Genomic DNA, 23,715 nt, shown 5'->3' on the forward strand with positions numbered 1-23,715 from the left:
GGGCCTCCAAGCAGTCAAGCTGCTGTCATTTAACACTGTCCTTCCTGTCAGCTGGCTTGTGGCTCTTCCTGCTAGTTTTGACTTAATGACTATGGACTATGACTGTATTTGCAGCTCACTAGGAGCATATGAATTCAGTTACCACCCTCCATCTGATAATGTGGCTCACATTATCACCCAGCTGAATCACTTCTGATTGTATATCCAAACCTGGCACCAGCTGCATCCTGCAGCAGCTGCCTTAGTAGTATGTTACAAGTCATTAAATTGGATTCTGTTATGGACAAGTAAGAGTTTCAAGTTGTTTATGCTTTTGAAGCTTAGGGTTTTTCATGGAGTGGCATAACTAAAATTTTGTAAAAAGTCTTCATTTGGGGGAAAAATACCACAGAAAGGATTTTCAGTTTGCCTCTTGGCGTCAGTTTTTCTTCAGTTTTTCTTTCATGTTACTTTCATGGTTCATGTCCCAGGCTTCAGAGGTTCTTTCTCTTTAAAACTGCACTTAAATTGTCACTAGTAGTTATCTAGTGCAATGCTAAGTTAATTAGTACAATGGCTCTTTTTAACAGGGGTTCCAGTGTCCCTGAAAATGATCGATTGGCTTCAATAGCAGCTGAGTTGCAGTTCAGATCCCTTAGTCGTCACTCCAGTCCCACTGAAGAGCGAGAAGGTGATTGTCACAGTAACAGATTGTGACCTGGATGTGCAGATGATTTATGTCATTAACATATATCTCTCTGTTCCCAGTTCTTACTCTTTCCAAAATTTTTTTCACCTTTTCCCATTCAAAGATCTTAGATTTTTAAGTTTTAGGCTTATATCGTCAGAGAAAGTTCTTCTATTTTCAGACATACCCACTATTCTCTTGCCTTTCATACTGTTTCTGAATTGTACCTGAAGGAATTTCCTGGTGTCTTACTAAGTTACAGTGTTATAAATGAAATGAGTGACATGATTGCTGAATTTACATACCCTATTCAATAGTAAATTTCTAAATGCTGTTAATGAGATATAAACTGGGCCCATCAGGACAGTGAAGAGTTTTCTATCCTGTTTTTTAACTACCAGTGCAGTATTCATCTTACAAATACTTGCTGTTACTTGAATCCTGGAAGAAGGGATAGGGTATGTGACTTGATGCCCTGATCAGGGCTCCTCCTTCAGGTTTCCCCAGCCCCTCTTTATGTGGTATTTATTACAATAAACACCTTGCAACATTGATTGTTAAGATAGTGTGTTCCGTGCAAATTAAAAAGAAATACAAAATACCAAGTGAAGTAGAGTTGATACTGTGGTCATCCTGCAAAGTGAAGTCGATTTCGAAGAAAGAAATGCCTTAAAAATTTATACTAAGGAGTGTGTGGGATGGTTTTGGTTTGTTTTTTTTATTAAGCAGCTGTTGAAAATATTGTCTGCCTTGTGCTTACGCCCTTTTTTATGTATCTGTATGAATGGGAAACAGATTTAGGTTGGAATGAATACAGGTCTTTTTCTAAGGAACCTTAGGAGATTGTTTTCCTACAGATTTCTTACATATTTGATTCTGAGTGCCCTGACTTGAAGTGCTTTCCTCAATTGTGGAAGGAAATCTCTGTTCCCATATAAATTAAATCCTATTTCAGAATAGCTTTCATAATTTGTTTTCTAAAGATAAGTCATCTTTTAATTCAAGAGCATCCACTGCTATATGGTTGTCTCATATACTTATAGGGCGTATTAGTCCTGATATGTAAGATCTCAGTTTCTGCTGAATATAGTGGCATAATCCTTAATATGAGAGAAAGCCACTTTTATGCTCACAGTATTATTTCTCTAGAACCATCGTATCCAAAAGGAGATTCAAGTGGCTCATCCCGGCGCAGTTGGGAGCTCAGAACTTTAATCAACCAGACCAAAGGTAGGTGTTTAGGAGTCACTATAATGTAAGATCTATTAAACTAGTGCTAAAAGGTTGATTCTTAATGCTGATTGTGAAGAGGTTTCCACAGCTTTGTACACAGGAAGGGGAAAAAATAAAATCCTGATTGCAGATAGAAGATACTGCTAACAAAATCACAAGGTGTACTCTCTGAGGTAGGAGTAATTAAACTTCATAAAAGTTACATCTTTTCAGTTTCTGAAAGATACTAGCAGCATTCTACAAAATGAGTACATTCATTACTATAGGAATTGCAGAACGTTTGCTGTCCCTATTCAGTGCCCAATTATGAATTGCATGACACTAGGAAGCACTTCCTCACTTCCTAAGCTCTCTCCCCAGCATGGGATTTTCTTATTTTGGGTGTCTAACAGCATGTAATCCTACACTGTTTCCCAAATTCAAGGCTGTTATGGGGCCCTTCCTCTCTGTCCTGCTGCTTTATTTCATGAAACTTAAAGTAACTTGGTTACTTCTGAGACTCCTATATTGTACAGATAGATAAGCGTAGCTTGCTTGCATACATTCTGGCAGGGTGGAACCTCATGAAGCATTAGGAAAAAGTTTTCTGTCACATAAAAACTGGTCTCTCATGTGGCTCAGAACACAGGAAAAACAGCAAAATTTTTTTCTGAAATTTAGAAGACTTATTTTCTGTTTGGAACATAAACACTGAAGGAATTGAGTTTGTTTGAACTAGAAAAGAAGAATGAGGGAAAACTTGAAAATTAGTAGAAGACTACTACAGTGGTGTTGTGGTTTAACCCCAGCCAGCAACTAAGCACTATGCCGCCGCTCACTCACTGCCCCCCCCCCCCCCCCCCCAGTGGGATGAGGGAGAAAATCGGGAAAAGAAGTAAAACTTGTGGGTTGAGATAAGAACGGTTTAATAGAGCAGAAAAGAAGAAACTAATAATGATAACACTAATAAAATGACAACAGCAATAATAAAACGATTGGAATGTACAAATGATGCAAGCTAGTCCCCAAGTGGCGATCCCCCGCCCCCATTCCTCCCAGTTCCTACACTAGATGTGACATCCCATGGTATGGAATACACCGTTGGCCAGTTTGGGTCAGGTGCACTGGCTGTGTCCTGTGCCAACTTCTTGTGCCCTGGCTGGGCATGAGAAGCTGAAAAATCCTTGACTATAGTCTAAACCCTACTGAGCAACAACTGAAAACATCAGTGTTATTAACATTCTTCGCATACTGAACTCAAAACATAGCACTGCACCAGCTACTAGAAAGACTGTTAACTCTATCCCAGCTGAAACCAGGACAAGTGGGAACTGGTCTTACTGTCCACTGTGAATAAGACAAAGATTTTGGTTTAAAACTACAGCAAGGCAGATTTAGTGTAGATGAAGTGGTATTAATTATAGGTGGGCAGTAGATTGTATCATTTGGGAGTATCAGTATCTCCAGCTTTTGGAGGTTGTTAAAAACGGGTTAGACTACCTGTCACTGTTGACAGACAGTATAAAATTTTTGTGTTTTACAAGGAGGGGATAAATTAATGCCACCATGAGATTTCTCCTGGCCTCAGTAGGATTCTTTTTTGTGATAAGACTTGAAAGCTGGAGTTATCTAATACCTCTAAATCTTTGAAATAACAGATGCTGTGAATTTTCCAAGCAACCTCTCATATCTCTGTAGAGCAAAACCTTACCTGTCCTCCTTTCCTTGGTGCTCTTAATGGCCCTAACATACTTCCACTATCGGTGGTTAGTTACAGGCCAAATGCAAACAAGCGCATTGCATTTCATACATTTAAATTCCTTGAATCAAGAAAGAGATCGATTAGAAAAGTACTTGTATTCTCATTTTACTTTAGTTTCATATGTGATTAATAAGTGATAGTTTCATATGTGGTTGTTAAAATGTTTTATTCTTTTCCTACATCTTAAATTAGACTCACAAAATAGTTGTCTTTAACTCAAGTCACTTCACGTGATATCAAAAGGTAACAAAATATAAACACAGCGAATATTTCTCAATCAAGGAAATTGTTCATCACTCTTTTTAGACACTGCTTCCAAGCAAGCACCGATTGAAGCTGTTCAAAAGTCTGTTCAGTTGTTTGAAGAAAGGAGATACAGAGAGATGAGGAGGAAGAACATCATTGGCCAAGTTTGTGACACACCGAAATCTTATGATAATGTCATGCATGTAGGTTTGAGAAAAGTGACTTTCAAGTGGCAGAGAGGAAACAAAATTGGTACGTTCATTATACCTTCATTTACCAGGCTGAAATACCAAGCTTAGTGTTTTTAAGGAAATCTAAGACTATCTTTTGAAATTTTGGGTCTCTGCATAGGTAGCTTTACCAAAATCAGAATGTTAAAATACAAAATTCTATTGAAGCTAGGATTTCCTTTATGTAGAACTTCAGTGAAGTTTTCACTTGTCAAATAACAAGAAACAAAGGAGGAGAAGATTTTGGTTAGGACAATTACTTAGGTATGATCCTGTGATTCCTGCATGTGTTTAACCCTATAAAATGTTTGATGAGTTCTGCTTTTGGAAGAACCAGAAATATGAATAGAAATGAGCACAAACTTTGGGTTTTGTTTAATTCACCAATATTCTTGTTTCCCCAATATGATCATCGTTTCCCCCATATGGTCATTGTTTCCTCTCTGGTTTGGGATTTGTGGGGAAAATCCTCATATTCATGAGAAGTTTTCTTTCAGGTCAGCCTGTTACTGTAATGTTTCTACTTTTAGTCAGCTTGAATTCAGGACTATGAATGTACTATTAAGTGTTACAGGTTAAAAGCTACCTGAAATTTTGAAAATAAAGGTAAATGACCTTGGCAAGCTCAGTTTTCAGTGATGTTTTCTTATTGCAGTTGATGTACATGTTGCTTATTGAATGTGGTGTAATTAATTATTCTTATTTGATTTTAATTCTGCAGGTGAAGGCCAGTATGGGAAGGTCTATACCTGTATCAGTGTTGACACTGGAGAGCTGATGGCTATGAAGGAAGTGAGTACTCTGTATACAAGAATCACTGCTGCCCTTGGTTTTTTTTTCCGAAAGGAATGTGCATGACTTAGCAGGCATTGAGGATTTCTGAACAGTTGTTAGCTACTACTGTGAAAGGATGGGAAGACAAATTGCTTATTCATGTAGCCACATCTGCTGTTCCTCCTTAAGTTGCTTAAGCTTTTTCTTTTCAGTTTACAACTTTTGGTTTAAATGTATGTAAAATGGATGATGTTTTTTTACTAATCTCATAGGGGTTTTCTGAACTTAATGAATGCTTGCTTAATATGTGTGAACTCCCATTCAGAGATCTTAAATTATTTTGGAAAGAGTTTTCTGATTAGTGAAGACTGTACCCAAACTTACATTTTACTTTGCAGTATTTCATCTCACATTTTATTCCTTTTTTTTTCTTCATTCCTTAGATAAAAAGATAGGAAGTGTCACATCAGATGTTTTTCAGCTTCGCCTGTAGTTTAAGTGAGCTAGGCTGAGTCACAAAACTGTTGACTAACCTGGTGGGTACAGAAAATTTGATTTTCAGGATAGAAGTAAGTAAAGCTGTGTAGGCGTAGAGATCCATTTTCCCTACAGCACCTTGTTTTTTAAAATATTTTTATTGCTTAGTTTTATTGCATTTCTACGTCTTCAGGCAACTGCAAGCATCAACTGTTCACAACAGTTACCATGCCAGCCATTTGATGCTAGAGCAGTTACATTTTATGAGCCAGTTCTTCCACACACACAATAAGTATGTGATCTCAAAGGTGTGGAAAAGCAAGACTAGGCTTGTACATAACTTCTTGTACTGTACTCATTCACTGACTAACTAATACCAACACTTGAAATTTTGTTGTTGTTGTGTTTGTGTGTTTTTGGGTTTTGGGTGGGTTTTTTTTTGTTTTCTCCTGATGAAATAACATTATTCCCCCCATCAGTAGCACTCTCTGTTTCTGGAATTCAAACTTGCTTTCTGGATGCAGGTCCTTTTTACAGATTAGCATGTGTGTGCTCTTTAGCAGAAGTTCAAATAAGTGAAATGGACCTTGTTTGACAGACATTACACTAGTAGGCTAAATAAACAGTATGCTGCCTTTACCTGTAGTATTTTTAACTTCCAGAATTATTTCATCAAGAAACATTCCCTGCCTCCCCACTGTGGGCTTAAATGCAAAGTGCATCTTCCAAATAAAAGGCTTTTCTGGAGTTCCTTAAGAGTACCTTGGGAGAAGACTTCTTTATTTATTTTTAAACTGGTTAAAAACATTGCATTCCCCATGCCCCCTGAGATTTCTTCAGACTTCACTGCCTTAACCACAGTGTCGTTAAAACCTCTACAAATTGTAACGGACGAGCTTTACTACAAATACATAGTATTGCAACTTTGAAGTGATAGGAAATACATAAAACACTTGGATGTCATTTGTCACCTTTTTGTAATCTCCATGTATTTAATTTTACCGCTGTTTGAGTACTAACTGTATGCTGGAATTGTTATACAGAACAAAACCAATCAGAACGTCCTAGCAACCAAAAGTAGAACATGTGCATTTATTTCTCTAGCAGTTGTCCTGTACTCAATTAATTAAATTTCTGCTTTCTACCAATAGGGTAAAAATCACATCTTGCATAATTTGCTATGCATTTTGCTTATCCTTGTGTGAATAGAAGCTTTAAATCAGTTTTTCAGAAGACTTGGTATTTTTTTCTTCCTTGAAAAATCCGTCACAACATATTGTAGGAGAACTAATGAAAACCTGTTTCCTTCATCAAAACCTTTATGATTGTATTTGTTCCATGCCACACCTTTTCCTTGCAGCTGCCTCATTCTCAATGAAGAAACCCCTCAAAGAAATCCCTTAGAATCTCCGTTGATGAAGTACCTGGCAACTAGTCTTTCTTGAATGATAGCTCTCACTGATGTTACTTTCAGATTCTCTTGTACTGTGTCTATCTACCACGTTTAAGCTAGAAGGCAAGCTCAGAAGAGATATATATATATATGTGCATACATGTGTGTATTTATACATTTAAGTAACAGCATTTTGCTCTTAAGAAGTTTATAAATCATCATATTTGTATGTAATTTTCAAAAAATAGTTTGATGTTCTTCTTTGTTTAAGTTTGGGGATGGTGGGGTGGTATTTTGGGGCTTTTTGTGTGATGATGCTGTTTTTTAAAAAATATAGCTTTTTAGCTGTTTTCTTGGTTTGTGTTTGTGTTTAGGATGGGTTTTTTGGATTGTGGGGTTTTGGGGATTGTTTTTAGGGGGTGTTTTTTGTTCCTTAGTAATTTGAAATAGTGGCAAAATAATGAAAAATCTTTCTTGCAGATAAGATTTCAACCTAATGATCACAAAACCATCAAAGAAACAGCTGATGAACTGAAGATTTTTGAAGGCATCAAACACCCTAATCTTGTTCGTTATTTTGGTGTGGAGCTCCATAGGGTAAGAAAACATAAATTATTGCGGCTTTTTTATAGGGCAGAGAGAAAATTTTAAGCTTTGGATCATGGAGGTTTTACTTGAGAACTTTCTAGTTCAGTTTTATTGTCTGGATATCTCTGTGAATTGCAGTGTGTCTGTCTTCCTCTGAAGGTTGAGGTCTCTGAAACAGAGTTTGGAGAAATTTTTTGGAACTGGCACATAAACAGAGAAGGTTCACAATAAGTGAACAGTGAGTCATGCTGGAACTATTCCATAATGCTACTCTGTCTAACTGCTCTAAAAGCAAGCTATGTCATATACAGTATGCTAACTTCTGCATGTAGGTAAAGACTCAACAGCCTAAAACCCTTCACTGGTAGCAGAAAAAAGTTGTACCAGTATCTTGTTGATTCCTGAAAAAATTTTGTGCTGGTGTTTAAATTCTGATGCCAGACAAGTGTCTTAAGGAAGCAGATCTTCTGAAGTTCAGCTAGCATCTCTTCAGAAGGAAAAACGAGTTTTCTTGCTTGAGCAGAAGAACTAATGAAGTCTGGTTTTCTTACGGAGCTGGATTGCAGCGTTGCATGCTGAGATACCCTACTTTTTATTACTCTCTGCTTCCCACGTGCCCTTCCAACCTTCCCCTGTGAGTCTCAGGTCCTTCATGTATCTCTACTCAGTGAGGTGGGTAGGGAACAGGACGCCTGGTGTCTGGCTGGAAAGTGATGTGTGGTTTTGACTGATTTGCTCAGTATGAATGGGTTGATTTGCTGACCCATTGCTGGTTTAAAAGGGGACAAAGGCTGCTTTCTGTCTGCATTTATTTACTTGGGGACACAACTTTGGATGTCTGTGCCCCTGTATCAGTGGTTTCTCAGCTAGTTCTAAGAGCTTAGTGTCTTTGCCATCTTTTTGTATTAATTAAGTCTGGCTGAAATTGGCTGGGCTTGGAGACAGAGAAAGGGAACAAGAACCTAACTTTTCCTTAAAGTGAGTTAGAGTTGGCATGCTTGTTCAAGCCACAGACAACAACAAAAAACTTGCCCTCCCCAAGAAATCAACACATGATATTGCAGGAACTAGGAGAGAGGGAAAAAAACCAACCACCACAAGCCCAAACCATCATTTTGCCTTTTTTCTAAATATGCAAAGGATCTTTTTGTCTTTCTGCATAATAAACCTACAAGATTTCCAAAGTGCTTTTTGGTTGATGCCAAACTAACATATTTTATACCACCAAATAGTATCAGTTACATAGAAATGATGCAGATAGACATGTGGCAGAAATTTTTCCATAGCTGTGCAATAGAATATATTATATTGAAGCATTCCCAAGAGCATAGAGTTCTGAAGAGATGATTTATTAGATATTCCACGGCAAGAGGTACTTCCATTACAACATTACATGGTATTTCCATTACTCTTTATACAAACAGTGAAGGATGGAAGGAAAATTGATCCTAATTCAGTGTTTAAAAAAACCAAGAAAAATAAAAAAAACCCAAAACAACAAAACCCAATGAAATCTGGTTTGGTTCCCACAACAGGAAGAAATGTACATCTTCATGGAGTACTGTGATGAGGGCACTCTGGAGGAGGTATCAAAACTGGGCCTTCAGGAGCATGTCATTAGGCTCTACTCAAAGCAAATCACGATTGCTATCAATGTACTACATGAACATGGTATTGTTCATCGAGACATTAAAGGTAACGTTAACCATAAGAGGTAATGTTGTTTCAGTGTTGTAGATGGGGGGGGGGGGGGGGAATGATGGGGGACGTATTTGCAGATTTAGTGCACATTATCTCTACAGCCATTAAGTGTACAAAGCCTTCCACTCATTTTTCAATTTACAAGTTATTGGCTAGTTATGTGCTCCTTTTTCAGTGCAGAACATAAAAAACGTTCACAGTTGGCACTGCAAACTCGTAAGTTCTGCCCATGATTTATATAGTTTCTGTAGAGGTTAAGATTGTTGGGGATTCATCCAAACTCAAATTTTGGTCCTTTTATTTCTAGTACTAATACACTGAGTTATGTAATGCTGTTTTTCTTCTCATCTATGCAAGAAACAGTGGTGTTTTCTGGGAGCTGACAAGCAGTATAAAGTGTTAGAGTTGTTCATCAGAACTTTTCCTTGTGATTCCCATTTTCCAGAAGAGTTTTAGGATTTCAGATGAATGGTTGATTAAACATAGTAATAAAAGTCTTGTTAAAAGAAGTTAAAGGGGTATGGTAAAATTACTTGTCTAGTGGGGTTTTCTGCCATACATTTATCTACTCATGCCTGGTTCTCAGCTTTTGCTTACAAAATGAGCAGACTGGAACTACAATAACTGAAGGGGGGTTGGTTTTGGCATTTGCTTAAGGCACCCAGTGTCAGTCCGCATTTCACATTCATTTTTCTTTTCCTGCACCTTCCAAGAACATCCTCCATGTTTAGTTATCTTGTTTTTGTTAGTCTGGCATACTTTGCTCACCTATAGCAGAAACTTAACAGAAGGTAGGGGAAACAATGCACACAATATGCCCTGCAAATGCTCATTTTATGACAAGGCAGTGCAACCCAACGATGCTGGGTTTCTATGTCCCTCTTGCTCACAGGGTTTTGAATCACCGCAGCAGTGTAGGAGGTTCCCAGTTGCTCTTGGTCCTTTGGCCTCGTGCTTCTCATTTGGGAAAAGAACTATCTACGATCCAGAGGCCTCCCACCCAGGTAGGCCACTCTTGAGTCAGTTTTGGCTTTTTTTTCCTAGAAAACACTTTCCCTCACTCCCATTCCCCAGCAATCTTGCCTTTTCTGGTTCTCCTTCCTGACCAAAGGTTTCTCTCCAGTTGTGGATTTCCCTCCGTGCTTTTCACAGTGCCCTCCTTGCCCTTCACTTGATCATTCCATGTCCAGGTTCTGCTTAGCTGGATTACACTCTCCTGGAAGCTCGTTGTGATCAAAATCCAAGGCTGGCTGACAGGGATTTCTTTTGTGCTGCTCTATGTCATTGCTGATTTCTGGATATGTTTCCAAATAGGTCTTCCTCTCGTCAGGGAAATGCAGTGAAGTAAGAAGAGCTGCGTAACAGAACTGTAATGCTATGTTATCCGAGGGCATTTCTGTTGCAACAGGTTCCTCATACCAAATATTGGGGTGTTCCTTGAGAATAACAGCAGCTGTAAACAGAGGGTCACTGCAGACACATTTATGTATAGACCTTCGTGAAACTTAGTGACAGAATATGAAGATAGACCACAGAGAGTATTTTTAAAAAGGATACCTGAAGTTACATTGGAAGTCTCTTGCTCTCTGTCTCCTTTTATGCTAACATTGCATCCCCAAGTTTTCAGGCTAACAGCAGTAAAGAAAACTCTGGTTTTACTTTTAGCTCTTATGTACTCTTATTTTTCTGATAGGGAAGAATGATAATGTGTCATTCAGGCTGTTAAAACTGCTTTCCTATGGAAATCTCGCTGTCAGATCACACTCTCGTGGCCAGTTTGCTAAATATCACTGTGGATCTGTTTCTTTCAGCAGCAGATAACCAATTCTTAGAGTAATTGTTTATATATGTCCTGCAGTTGGTGTCCGCAAGTACCTTGTGCTCAAAAATGGAGTCTTCCGGTTAGCAGCATCCACTAGTGTCACCGTTGTCCTTCGGATGCTGTTATGGCATCCAGTTCTAGGAATGTAAAAGATGAAGCAAGACACAGCTGCCTTGAATCCTTTTTCAACCCATGGTTGTGAGAGTGAACTGAGGGTAGTGTCCATTGGTTGTTACACTTGGCTGCCCTCGTTTTGATGAGTCTGCATCAATGTGTAAAGTAGTTGGTCTAATATGTAGCAGGTGATTAAATCTTCTGGGATAGGTTTGTTGGGTTTTTTTAATCTCTGTCCTGGGTATTGGATTTTAAGCCCTGTGGCTAAGCCCAGATTCCTCAGATACAATTACTTCACTTTTTGCAAGGAAGCTGTTCTGCTCAATGATCAAGAAAGATGGAATATTTAATGCTGAAGGGAGTCTTTGTTCAAAACAGGGCCAACCTCAGTATCAGATCAAATGTCAAATTAGATCAGACTGCTGAGGATCTTGTTCGGTTGAGTTATGAGTATCTCCAGGGACGGAGATTCCCTTTTCTCTGGGCTCCTGTCCCAATGACTGACCTATCCTGCTGTGAAAAACTTTTTCCTGATACCTCCCTGCAATTTGCAGAAGTTGCTATTTGTGTCCATTGCTCCATAGCCTTTCATAGTGTGCCTAAGAGGAAAACGCCTGTTTCCATCTTCTTGATATCCTCCCATTACACAGCTGAAAACAGCAATAAATTACACACACACACGCTCCTCCAGTCTTCCCTTCTTCAAGCTAAACAAACCCATCTGTGAGCCTCTCTTTGTACCTTGTGTGCACCAGCCCTCTGACCATCTTGATGCCCTTCTGCTGGGTTTTGTCCAGTATGTCAATGTCTGTCGTGTCCTGGGGAGCCCAAACCCAAGACACAGCACTCCAAGCATGGTCTCGCAAGTGCTGAATTGACAAGAATTAATCACTGATTTCATGCTTGGTACTTTCTCTCTGGGAGAGAAGGGCATATTCCTGAAGACTGCTTGGACTGCGTTTTCAGAATGAATACAGGAAATGAAGGGATTGTATCTGTAGCTTTAGTAGATCAGAAACCTGTGAATGAGATGCTCAAGGCCAGGAAGTCTTCATCAAAGTGTTAACTCTTGTTAACTTTGTTGATAGCTCTCTCGGAATTTCTGCTATTCCTGCCTTCATGTCTTCATGGTGAGCAGAGGGGAAGGAAGGCCGTCCAACAAGAGACAGAAGGCTGTTCAACAGGAGACTACGGGCACATGTCACACTTTCTAAAGTAAAAGAGGATGCTAACGCTGATTTTTTTTTTTTTTCCTATCAAAGGGTAGCATATGGCCTGCTTGTTCCTTGAATTGAATTTGGCTGTTGCACTGCTTAAGTAATGGCTGAGGAATGTCTATGAGCTGCCCCTCTTTGTGGAATTATGCCACTGCCTTTAGCGGCGCTTTTGGTACTGCTCTTTGGACTCGCATTATTTATACCAGCACCTTTGGAATATCGCGCTGTCGCAGTTTCCACTGTGCTTAATACGGGGCTGACTTGGCACAGAGATACAGGGCGTGAAACCAGTTTAAATGCTTTGGGTCATAGCTGTAGTTCTCTCTAGCAAAGGTACAGCTTTTGACATTTGCTCTTTGTTTGCAGTCTGCCCAGAAGATCTTGTGGTATAAATGGCAGTAGGGCTGTGCAGAACTGTGCTACCTCTTCCCTCTGCCAAGTACATCCAGTGAAGATGCTTTTGATAGCGTATGTGTAGGAGGAGAGAAGAAACAGATGGGCATGTTGTGCCTTTTTGCTGTTTTAGCCATAGTCTCTAGTTTTATTTTGCTTATTAACCATGCGGATATAGTAGGAATTTTGTTACATTCCTAGCAGCATTAACTGTCAAAGGTAAAAAGCATCTAGCACCCTCAAAGTACTGCCCTTGTCTCCTGTTCCCTTACCCAGGTCCTGCTGGATTCTGTGCAGGTTTCCTCTAACAAGGAGACCCTTTTTGAAGACTCCTAGAGTTTGGTCTTGGTCCCTGAAGCAGAGACCAAGCAGCTTGCAAAACAGAGGCTCCAGCAAACAACGTATCAGTGGAAGCCTTATTCAGCTGACAGAAGGTGTCAGCAACATGAGTCTTCAAGTGGTCTCTCTTTCTTCGCAGTGAAACTTTGGTACTAAATTGTCATTACTTTCTTTTTAAAGGGACAAACTTTAGTTTGAAAGGGCTTCTAAGTAGATTCTGAACCAAACTATTAAACCAAATTATCACAATAGCTTTAGATTCAGTCAGGAGATGGTTGCACTTCAGCTCTGCCGGTTTCCACCCACTGCAGTAATCAGAAACCACTTTGTAGCCTTCCATGAAATTTGCTTGTTGCTTTCTTGAGAAACGGGAACATAGGTTTCCAAAACATCCTTGTAAAGGGTTTGCTAGTGATGGCCATTTTTCCTAAGCTCTTTGTGTGGGCTAAGCATACCTACTTTCAAATATAACAAGTAATTGCTTGAAAATCATTAGAAAAAGAAAAGCTGCAGGCAGTAGTTCAAAGGAAAAAGTTGCTGATAGAATTAACTGTCACTCTTCTAATGCATAGCTCTTATTTAGTGTCCCATCGAGCTGCCTTCTTGTACTGCTTTGGTGTGTTTCTGGATTCTCTTTCATTCAAGGAGCTGAGGGATGGCTGACCCAGCTCCGTTACACGTACCTGTGACTGCAGGGTGACTCTGGACAAGTATGTCCCTCTGATAGCAAACTGCAGAACCCAAAGTATTCTGATCCCGAGTACATGCAGGCACCTGAATGCCAGGAGTGGAAAACTTACGGACACAATGTGCAGAAGAGTTGTATTCACTGAAAGTCAATTCTTCTTTCAGAACTTGTAAAAGGCTTACGCTAATTAAAGGTTGGAATTTATTTCTGTTAATGATTTCTCTCCTGCTTTTATAGTGCAGTTCTGCGCAACACCTCTTGGACTAAATAAATCTTGCTTTAGTTATCAAGCGTTCTCATAGTAGTTAGAGAAGTCCTTTGAGAACTGGGCAGGGGTTTGGCATCATTGACCTGCACTGCCTTTTTTTGACTTGAGCTTTTTGAGGATTCTTTTTGTTTTCCATTAATACCTTGGGGATGCCCAGTCAAACTAACTGGAAAAAAGTCATTAACTAAGAAAACATAACACAAAGGAGGAGCAGCCAAGAATTCCTGCACTGACCTGTGTTCAAGGTGGAACAGAAGTGAGAAACTTCAGAAGGTTGTATTCGGATGAGCAATCTTTGAAAGAATCTTCTGTGTGACATGGGAAAAGGCCATGTGTAACAAAGTCCCCAACATTTGCCTACTCCTAGAGCAGGCAGGCAGTTTTGTTCTGTGCAAAGCATTAATCTTTCCTCAAGAGAGATCACAGCTGAAGCTGTGTTTCTGCCAGGTGACTCTTGCAACCTACTTATGGTTTCATTGTGGTACTTGCAGAATCCAGGATTCAGCCTGACATAAATAATGAGCTACTTCTGCTCTACCTGTTTTCTGTTGGCTGTCAACGTGTGTTTTGGCAGGGTATTGAATGAAAGAAAACCACTTGTTATCAAAACCACTTGGCTTATTTTGCAGTGTTGCAGAGAGCAAGTGACTTGAAGTCAACTGCATATTCCCCTTGGAGATTTTCAGCTATGCTAGGGAGATGTTTTCTACCGTAAACTGGCAGTGTAGCCAGCTATTTTAACAGTAGCCCTCCTCCAGAAATTCTTTTGGAAGTAGAGTACAATAGCAGTGGGCATTTGGTCGTACATGAAATAAAATGCTATAAGCTCCATTTTGCAAGTTGTCTGTGACAACACAGCTGTATGACATCATCTGTCTTGACTCAGCAGAATTGAAAAGATGGCTGGTGGGAGGTACGCAGCAATGGCCTCTGCCAGGAAGCTCTTTGAGGACAGGTGTTTTTTCGCAGTGCAACACTCACAAGGATAAGCATTGGAATTCATAAATTCCTGGAGGAGTAATTTCTCGTAACAAGCACGTATGGGAAGCTGATGAGTTTGCCTGCTGTACTGCTTTGTGTTTTGAACACTTCTTGTTGTCAACTTCCAGTACACTTAGATTTAACACAAACCCACCAAAAATCCTATTGGCTAATGGTAATATACCCTTCAGGGAACATCTCTAATGCTATCATATTCCACACTTAATCCACAGGTAAAGATCTAAGTGCGAATTCAGCTATTCTCTACTGTGTAACTTCCAAGAGTATATTGAGAAGCCCTCATTCCTTAATTCAGCACTCGTTTAACAAGTGTTACTGTTTTTTGTTATGTTTCCTAGGAGCGAACATCTTTCTTACCTCATCTGGACTGATTAAACTAGGAGACTTTGGCTGCTCAGTGAAACTTAAGAACAACACTCAGACAATGCCTGGAGAAGTGAACAGTACTTTGGGGACTGCAGGTAAGGAAGCATGTGCTAGGCAAATACATGTCTAATTACCATAAAAGAAGATAGATACCTTTGCCAAAGTCTGTGCTGGAGTAAAATGATGTGTTTCAAGGAAACTTGATTTTATCTTAGCTAGTTAGATGTACTTCACATCCAGAAGTCAAAACAATCAGTGAATGATGTAACGCGAGAAATAATATTGTATTTGTTCAGTAAATATAAAGATGCTGGAGCTTGTGTTTTCTGGGGTTATATCTTTCTCTGCAGCCTTACTGAAACAGTACTGTTCTTACTGAACAGCTGCTTAATCTATTTTTAAAAAATGAAAATAACTGAAAGCATACACTGTACCAGCATTTTCACTATTCTTTTTCAAACTGAAAGACAGTTATGCTGCAAATGTGTCAAAGAACAAGAAGCCAGCAAATGACAAAACTTAGCGAGAAAAGCTGAGTGGTAATTCATTACAGATGTATTAAAAAGCATTTGGTTTGCCCAATTAATCACTTACTGTTCTTCTGCTGTATGAACTGATGACATCATCTGTGTTGTTTCAAAGCATACATGGCTCCAGAAGTAATTACTAGAGCTAAAGGAGAAGGGCACGGACGTGCAGCAGACATCTGGAGCCTGGGCTGTGTTGTTATAGAGATGGTCACTGGCAAGGTAGGGATGTTTCACGTACTGAATGACTGCAAACTTTTCTTAGCAGTTTCTCTGCAAATTCTGGTCCCACTTTCAGCAATTTGTCACACTGAAGTCTGCAAGTACTGGGGTGGCTTTTAATTTCCTGGGGTACAGAAATATATGTGCTATTGGATAGCAAGTTGCTCACTAAACCTTGCACTCAGCAATGCTGTTACCTGTTGCAGAGGCCTTGGCACGAATATGAGCACAACTTCCAGATCATGTATAAAGTCGGGATGGGTCATAAACCTCCTATTCCTGACAAAGTGAGCCCAGAAGGGAAAGACTTCCTTTGCCACTGCCTGGAAAGTGACCCAAAGATGAGGTGGACGGCCAGCCAGCTCCTCGATCATCCTTTTGTCAAGGTTTGTCTCATGGCTTTGGCTCCAAAGACTGTAGATGGGAATTGGAAACAGCTTTTAGTTGGCTTAATCGTTTGCAGCTATGCCACAGGGCTTTGTATCAAGGTGGGAGACTGGTATCAAGTTGATGCTGTCCAGAAAACAAGGTATGGCAACTTTTCAGAAGCACATGTTGATGTTGCTAGCAAACATTTGACTAAAAATCTGGTGTGTACCATGCAATCAACTTTCACTGCTGTTTTGAGATGCATTATCTTTATGTTAAAAAGACTTGTCAAGCTTCAACTTGGTGGTAGTTATTTGGATCTGCCAAGGCCTCCGTGCCTAAAATTTTAGTGAGTACATATGCACAGACTTCTATAGTGTAGAGATAAGGGTCCCCTCCATAAAAAGTGAAACAAGCACATGCGTAAGAACTCTACCATTCTTCAGTGCAAGGGTCTGCTTTTCTTTTAAGTTCATACTTAATGTTAAGTTCACTTTGTATGTTTATCTGGCAACTGGCATAACAATCTGCAGTTCTTGCATGAACTGTCGTTTGATTCTTTGCTTAAGAATAGACAAATATTCACAGCTACAAATTTAGGTGTATCAGTAACTTCCTTTTTTTGAAGAAGTAGGAGCACACAGTAGGTTATTGAATTTTGTCCCAGTTGCCAAGCATAAAGTTGTTCATTTTGGTATTCTGGTTCAACAAGAGTGTTTGGGATCATCACACCCATCCCCCTCGTCATTGCAACTGTAGCCAGATCCCATCCATCACAGAGGCAGAATGCTTCTGTAGGCACACAAGAGTTGCATGGTGACAGTGGAAACATCAGTATTCACATATAAACACATTATCTGTGTGACAAGGGAGAAAGAAGAAAGCTTCAAGGATGTTCAGTGAAGGTGCTGAAGAAACTGATGCATTGTCATCTTCTTGCTGCAGCAGGGAAACGATTGAATTAATTGCCTTTTGTCCCCTTCACAGGTTTGCACAGATGAAGAATGAAGTTTTTCACTCTCTGGCCTTTTTTATTCTGGCAAGATATCTTTTAATCACTACTGTATGTAATATTTACATAAAGACTGTGCTGAGAAACAGTATAAAAGTTGAACTTACGAAGACTGCACAAGTGACGAGCGTCACTTTCTCTGCTGCTCCTGTATGTTTTACTTGGCACATGTTGCTCATGTGACAGTGTCTGCAAGTTGGAAGAAGCTGCATGTTTCAGTGAAAGTGCCATTACTACTGTATATGGACCATACATTTTTTTTTTTTGTTCTTTCTCCTGTTTCTCATTTGATTGAGAACTGTAATGTTAATAAATATGTAGTATTTTTGAACTCTTTAGGTTCAGAAAATGCTGTAGTGTTATCAGGCGTTATGGACCTTGTTTTTTAATCTGTTTGTTGAGTGCACTGACTGTGAACTTTTACTGGTTTTTTGTTTTATTTGTTTTTGGCAAGCTTCAGATTTGTTATGCACAAGGCTGATTAATGAAATTTTAAAAAAAGTTTTTTCTCAATAAATGGTTTATTTTAGGAGTTGTTGTTGAAGGGTTTTTCTTCTCAAAATAAGTATGTGGGGTGGTGTCACATTTTAAAATTTTTCAACGCTTGTTTAATACTGCTAAGCTAACCAAACTGGAATAAGCTTCTCTTACTGCAATAGTCCATGTTTTGTCAAGTTCAACATGTGCAGTGTAAGGTGCTTCTTACACAGGTCATAATAGAATTAAGGTTGCCCCCTTCATCCTCTCCTGAAGAAATAAGGTGATGTGCAATTCCCGACACTACCTGTCATATAAGGGATAATGGAGTCGTGGTCTGAAATAACTTCTTGAATGTGAGTACTGTGAACAGGGAGTGGTCTGCATGGCCCTTCTGTGGCCAAGAGGAGAATTGGTTAAGATTATTCTTTTGTTCCATTTGGCAAAACCAAGAACTTTCTTAAGGTTAGCTTTTTAAAACCAATTTCTGATCTTGGACTTTGATTTCCTCACCACCCCACTTGTCATTGGTCTCAGAAAATGGAGAGAGGTTAGAAGTGGTTAGCAATTAGAAGCAGCAATCTGCAACACTTGATCTAGTTATTTTGTTTGACTTGCTATTAATTACAAACAGATGACTGACTTACTTAAAACTGTTACTTGTAGGCATTACTGCAAGTTTACATTTTCCTGTTATAGCTTTAGACCTTAAAATGGGTAACTAACTGATGAAGTAGTGAACTTACTTGCTTTTAATATTTGGCTTTATTCTAAAGAAGTCCTCTCTCTCCTCTTAATCCACAAATCTTTGGTTTGTTTCAGGTGTCATAAAATCTGACATTTAAATCTAGAAAAGCATGAGCCTCACTGTGCAGGTTACCAGTGCACTGTATCTAGGATCTCAAAAATACAATGTTGAATTTAAACAAAGACTTTCCCTTCTCTTCAGTTCTTTATTTTCAGTTACGATAGGAGGGGAAGTATGTTGTCATGGACTATGAAAATACCTGAGGTAAAATTCCCCCCTGGCCTGCCATGTGCTTTGCTTTGCAGTATATCAGAAGTATCCGAGCAGTTTGTATCCTCATTTGCCTTGTTTCAGGTGCCCTTGTATGCAGAGAGGAACTGTGGACAGCTTTTAGGAGTCAGGGGATAAAGGTGAAAAGTAAACTGTTACTAGTTTGTTGTTGCTGACCAAAAGAAAACTCATTCACTGCATGTCAGCTTTTTATACTTTTATTTTTGTATAAACAAACGTTAAGACTACTTTTGTTAAGGCAGTTGTAGAACATACAGTTGCTTGTGGGGATGAGGGGCAAACGCTGCTCTGTAATGATGTCATTCTTTTAATACAGTGAACTGGACTAGTGTAACTTTGGCAAGTACTTTTAAGCTTTCTGTTTGCCAGGGAACGCTGGAAGGGCCCACTGGTGCAATCCTTATGTGCTGGGACTTATAGAAGTGCTTAGGAGGACGGATCCAGGAGTGGTGTGTTTAGCCCTCAGCCTCTTCTAAGGGTCGGTCCCAGGGAAATGGGTATGAAATAGTCTAAATGCTCCTTCCAAAGTAGGTGTATGTTTGGTGTTTTCCTCTGGGAGAAGTGACGCTGCATGCAGTTGGAGAGGAAAGGACTAAGATTCATAAGGAATGTTAAGTGTCTCCCTACCAGCATGTTCTATCAGTGGCTCTTTAAAAAGGCAAAAAAGCTAGTCTCTAGCACTACAGGAAAACATATTTGCTGCTCAGAACTGCTCACTCCTGCACAGAGGGTTCGTTCTACCACCCTGAGAAAAGCCCGCTGGATCTGGCAGGTAAGGCTTACAGTAACGTGCTTGGAGAGATCTTTTTCTCTTCCCACCCCCAACCATTTTCAGTCTTGTGTACAGGGTCTCCAGGTCTGGCTTATTAACATGCCTGATGCATTACTACGGGATAGCTGGACCTTCAGACACTACTACAGGTTGTAATATTCAGTTTTCCACTGTTAATATTGTTTTAGCACATAGAGTGCAGGACACAAGCTTTATTGAAAGAACAGCTTTCTAAGCACGGCACTATTTTCTGGGCTGAGGCTCTATTTCATGTGTTGGGAAAACGACACTAAAGCCCATGTTTACATTCATGACATCATACAACCTATTCCAGAAACCTTCAGAGCACAGGGAATGCAGGTAGGGAAAAGAGCCCCCCAGACTAGTCACTGTTCCTTCACAGTGTACGTTTTATTGCCTCCACTCTTGAAAAACTTGACTTACTGCCCCATGCTAAAAGCACTTACTCCACCTGTTCTTTAGGTGCTGCATATTAAAAAGACTAGTTTCTAGATGATCTGATGTACTGAACAGCAAATGCATATTTCATGGAATGATTCTCATTTTGTTGTATTAGCCCCTGTTTCTTCTGGCCTCAGTTTTGTTACAGGAAAAGAGAAATGATTTTTTATTCCAGCTGCTAGAACTAAGACTGCTCGCTTTCTTCTCTAGAGACACACAGGCTCTTCAGTCCCAGACTATCATGGTTTAGTCCCATGTGCAATGAAAATGTACCATCACTGAAAGTGCCAATCATAATCTCCACTGCTCAGCATCAGTATCTTTAAATTTTAAAGGACTGGGGTTTTTTCAATCATAATTGAAATTAATCATAATCTCCATTTTTTTCTGTAGAAAAAAGCTCTTTTTGGTAACTTGCATATCCTTAATCCTTGAAGTTTAAAAACAAGAGGAGGCTGCCCTGGAATCAGTAGCAGAGATGTCAGAACAACACTGTTTTCCCAAGGAGCTTGATTCTATTTTATTTAATTCAGAAGGGTGTCAAAGCAAGTCCAGACAGCCATAAAAAACTCTTAAGCCATACCAATACTCTCTCCTACTTCCCCTTTTCTCCGCAAAAGAAAAGCAAAAGATAATTTAACTATTACCTCAGGCTGACTGTTACGAGGCACCATGTAAATTAATTTATCAGAAAAGACAGACAAGCAGCTTTAATTGGGATCACAACAGTATGGGTGTGAGGCATAACTTTTAATGCATGCTTTGCATTACTTAGTTATACAGCATACCCCGTGTTTTGTTTCCACCATTGTTAGGAAGGCTTTTTAAAGTTAGAACTTTAATCAAGTGTTTAAAGCTGAAAGGAATTCTGTTACCTCAGTTTTTCCAAACTATAAATGGCATTTACTCTCAAAAGTAGTACAGGTTTTGGCCATCCCTCTGATGCATCGCCTGGGGACAAATGTGGCAGTGTGTAACATAGCTCTGTTGAGGCTGCAAGGCCAAATTCCACTCCAGGTTATGCCACTGCAAGGCTCTGATCTAACCCAGTGGGCCCTTAGCTGGGGGCTGGCTGAAGTTTCAGAGGGTCCATGTGGTGTACACTGTGGGAATAAGTTACAGATGTAGAAAAACTCTACTGCAGTTCTGCCAGTTCAGTAGAGCTGCTTCAGTCCAATACTGGTATAACCAAGCAGAGCGTCTTACCGTATTTAAACATTGACAGATTATGGTTGTTAAACTGTTAACAAGTGATCTACACAACTATCAATTTTAATCATCTTGTAACAATCTTCTGACATTAATCCATTCCTTAGAGCAAGTTAAGAAAGATAAAGGCTGCAGCTCCAGTTAGTTTCCAGGTAGAGTCTCATCATATAAGCATACTGGAATTTAATTTTTTTTTCTTCAAAACTTAAGACACTTTATAGGAAAACAAACCAAACAAACAAATGCAAACCTGTTGTGGAGAGTGTACGAAGGAGTGCATCTTTCAAGCGTGTCATCCAGCCCAAACCCCCAGAGAAAAATAACAGGAGCACAAATTCAGATACGCATGGCAATTGCTCATCCTACGCTCCCTTCGATCTCACTTGAAGGACCATGATATGCACTTGAGTTTTCAGAAGTTGCATTTGTTCCCTTTGGATTGAAGCAGTCTGAAGACACTACTTTTGTTTCTGCTTGTTGTCATTGTTGCCATAGGTGGAGCCCTTATTAATTTCTGTAACGCCTATCATCCATCTGACACCAACAGAAGCTGCAACAAAAATAAAGAACAAAAGCAGTTTGCAGACAGAAATTGAAGGCCTGTACAGCAGCACAGCATTAGTAGTAACTACCCCTACTTCACCTTCGTTGAAAAGTACGCCCCTGTATCACATAAGCAGCCCCCACAGCATTATTTCATTAAGGAAGCTTCTAGTTTGCTGGCCCCAGACTAGCCGTGACCTCCCCCACCAGCAGGGAAGAAAGAGGCTATGTGAAGCAGCACAGGGGTGGGAGGCACAGGCATGATGTGCTCAGCCCTGTTAAACCTTAGACAAGGCTGGCTGGGAGAAGGGGGTGCTTTGGGGCCAGTGGTGTTACTGCCTCCCAGGAGTTGAGTGACAAGCTGTACTAATGTATCCACATGCGAGGTGTGACAGGGGAAGGGAATTGTGCCTGCTTTCAACAGCCCCATGCCTGGAAGAGCATGAGCAAGTGCAAAGAAGGCACTTCAGATCTTCATAAACAACAACAAAAATTAAGTTGTGGTATTTTTTTAACTACTGCTCATGGAACAGTCCATTACAAGAGGCCAAGTTAATTTAAAAGACTTTTATAGTTGATTTAGTGGCAATAATTTACCATGCACAGGGACTGATGGTTGGGGTTTTTTTATATAACTTGTGGTCCCTGAAGCGACTGTTTAAGTTAAACACAACTTAGCCTAAGGCCTTGGCCTTCCCCTCCCCTCACAGCTGTTACTCCCCAAACTTCTGCTCAGCTACTGTGTATATCCAAAACTGCCACACTTCTTTCAGGCCTAAACCTACCTGGGCATCACAAACACCTGCCCTCTGCTCCAAATGCTTTTTCCAAAAAAACCCCAAGAAAGCCAGGAACCTCCCCCCTAAGCCTCCAACTCCCAGTTTCTTGCTGACTGATGGTGAAAAGACCTAGTCCTGTGAGGTGCTCACAATGTCTCATTCCCATCAGTCTTTACCTCTTTAATATGACCCGGAACAATTCCTTACCAGCCAAAGGCCTCTTTATGGTCAAGTCAGACCCCGAGATCACCAAGAGAATCCGGAGGCTTTGCACCACTACGAGGGCTGATGATACAACACCCTGTGTCATGGCATTTGCTGCTTTTCAGCACAGGAATGGGAGAGGGCTGTCAGCTGGTAACCAGTGCTTTACTAAGTTGCTTGCTTGGCCAGCTGTAACCTGGCACTACCCCTTCAACCATGCAAAACCATCACTTTTTTAAATAGCTGTTTCTCTTGTGCTTCAAGCAACCTGTTCTAAAGTGGAGCACAGACTATTGAACAAATATTATAACTGTAAGTAGGTAAGGCAACTTGAAAAAGCCAAATATATATTAAGTAAGATAGGCTAGAAAGCAGCTCTGCAGAGAAGGACCTGGGCTTCCTGGTAGGTGCCAGCAGTGTGTCCTTGTGGGAAAGGAGTATGAAGCTGCCCAGAGCTCCATTAGAAAGAGTGTTTCAGCAGGTCAAGGGAGATGATCCTTCCCACCCTGCTCAGCACTGGTGAGGCACATCTGGAGTGCTGGGTCCAGTTTGGGTTCCCCAGTACAAGAGAGACACGGACATGCTAGTGAGGCCAGTGAAGGCCACAGAGATGATTAAGGGAGCGGAGGGAGCATCCTTCGTATGAGGAGAGGCTGAGCGAGCTGGGACTGTTCACAGCCTGGAGAAGTGCAGTGTGATCTTATCCGTGTGCATAAATATCTGAAAGGAGGGTGTAAAGCGGACGGAGCCAGGCTCTTCTCAGTGGTGCCCAGTGACAGGACAGAAGGCAATGAAACACTAGAGGTTCCCTCTAAGCATAAGTAAAAAAAGGAAGAAAAAA

General features: G+C 40.2%; 2 protein-coding genes across 13 annotated transcripts in view; one reads left to right on the top strand and one right to left on the bottom strand.

The window, feature by feature from the left end:
* MAP3K4 (mitogen-activated protein kinase kinase kinase 4) overlaps positions 1–17,895 on the top strand; it is a 74,898-nt gene extending 57,003 nt beyond the window's left edge. For 5 of the 8 annotated variants that reach the window (XM_049801630.1, XM_049801632.1, XM_049801631.1 and 2 more), the window contains 10 exons: positions 570–670; positions 1,817–1,897; positions 3,948–4,139; positions 4,839–4,909; positions 7,242–7,358; positions 8,885–9,044; positions 15,232–15,354; positions 15,902–16,008; positions 16,215–16,394; positions 17,365–17,894. In XM_049801630.1, coding sequence (XP_049657587.1) covers positions 570–670; positions 1,817–1,897; positions 3,948–4,139; positions 4,839–4,909; positions 7,242–7,358; positions 8,885–9,044; positions 15,232–15,354; positions 15,902–16,008; positions 16,215–16,394; positions 17,365–17,385 — 1,153 coding nt within the window. In that variant the 3' untranslated portion in view covers positions 17,386–17,894. Of the gene's footprint in view, positions 1–569; positions 671–1,816; positions 1,898–3,947; positions 4,140–4,838; positions 4,910–6,728; positions 6,882–7,241; positions 7,359–8,884; positions 9,045–9,942; positions 10,056–15,231; positions 15,355–15,901; positions 16,009–16,214; positions 16,395–17,364 lie in introns of those variants that run through there. The other 3 variants (XM_049801634.1, XM_049801636.1, XM_049801637.1) reach the window with 3 other exon arrangements.
* A 1,175-nt stretch (positions 17,896–19,070) lies between these two features.
* The window catches only part of AGPAT4 (1-acylglycerol-3-phosphate O-acyltransferase 4), a 77,305-nt gene continuing 72,660 nt past the window's right edge, over positions 19,071–23,715 (bottom strand). For all 5 annotated transcript variants that reach the window (XM_049801656.1, XM_049801657.1, XM_049801655.1 and 2 more), the window contains exon 9: positions 19,071–21,898. In XM_049801656.1, coding sequence (XP_049657613.1) covers positions 21,807–21,898 — 92 coding nt within the window. In that variant the 3' untranslated portion in view covers positions 19,071–21,806. The remainder of the gene's footprint in view (positions 21,899–23,715) is intronic.

The sequence above is a fragment of the Accipiter gentilis genome, chromosome 5 (assembly GCF_929443795.1).
Source record: "Accipiter gentilis chromosome 5, bAccGen1.1, whole genome shotgun sequence".
Lineage (NCBI taxonomy): Eukaryota > Metazoa > Chordata > Aves > Accipitriformes > Accipitridae > Astur > Astur gentilis.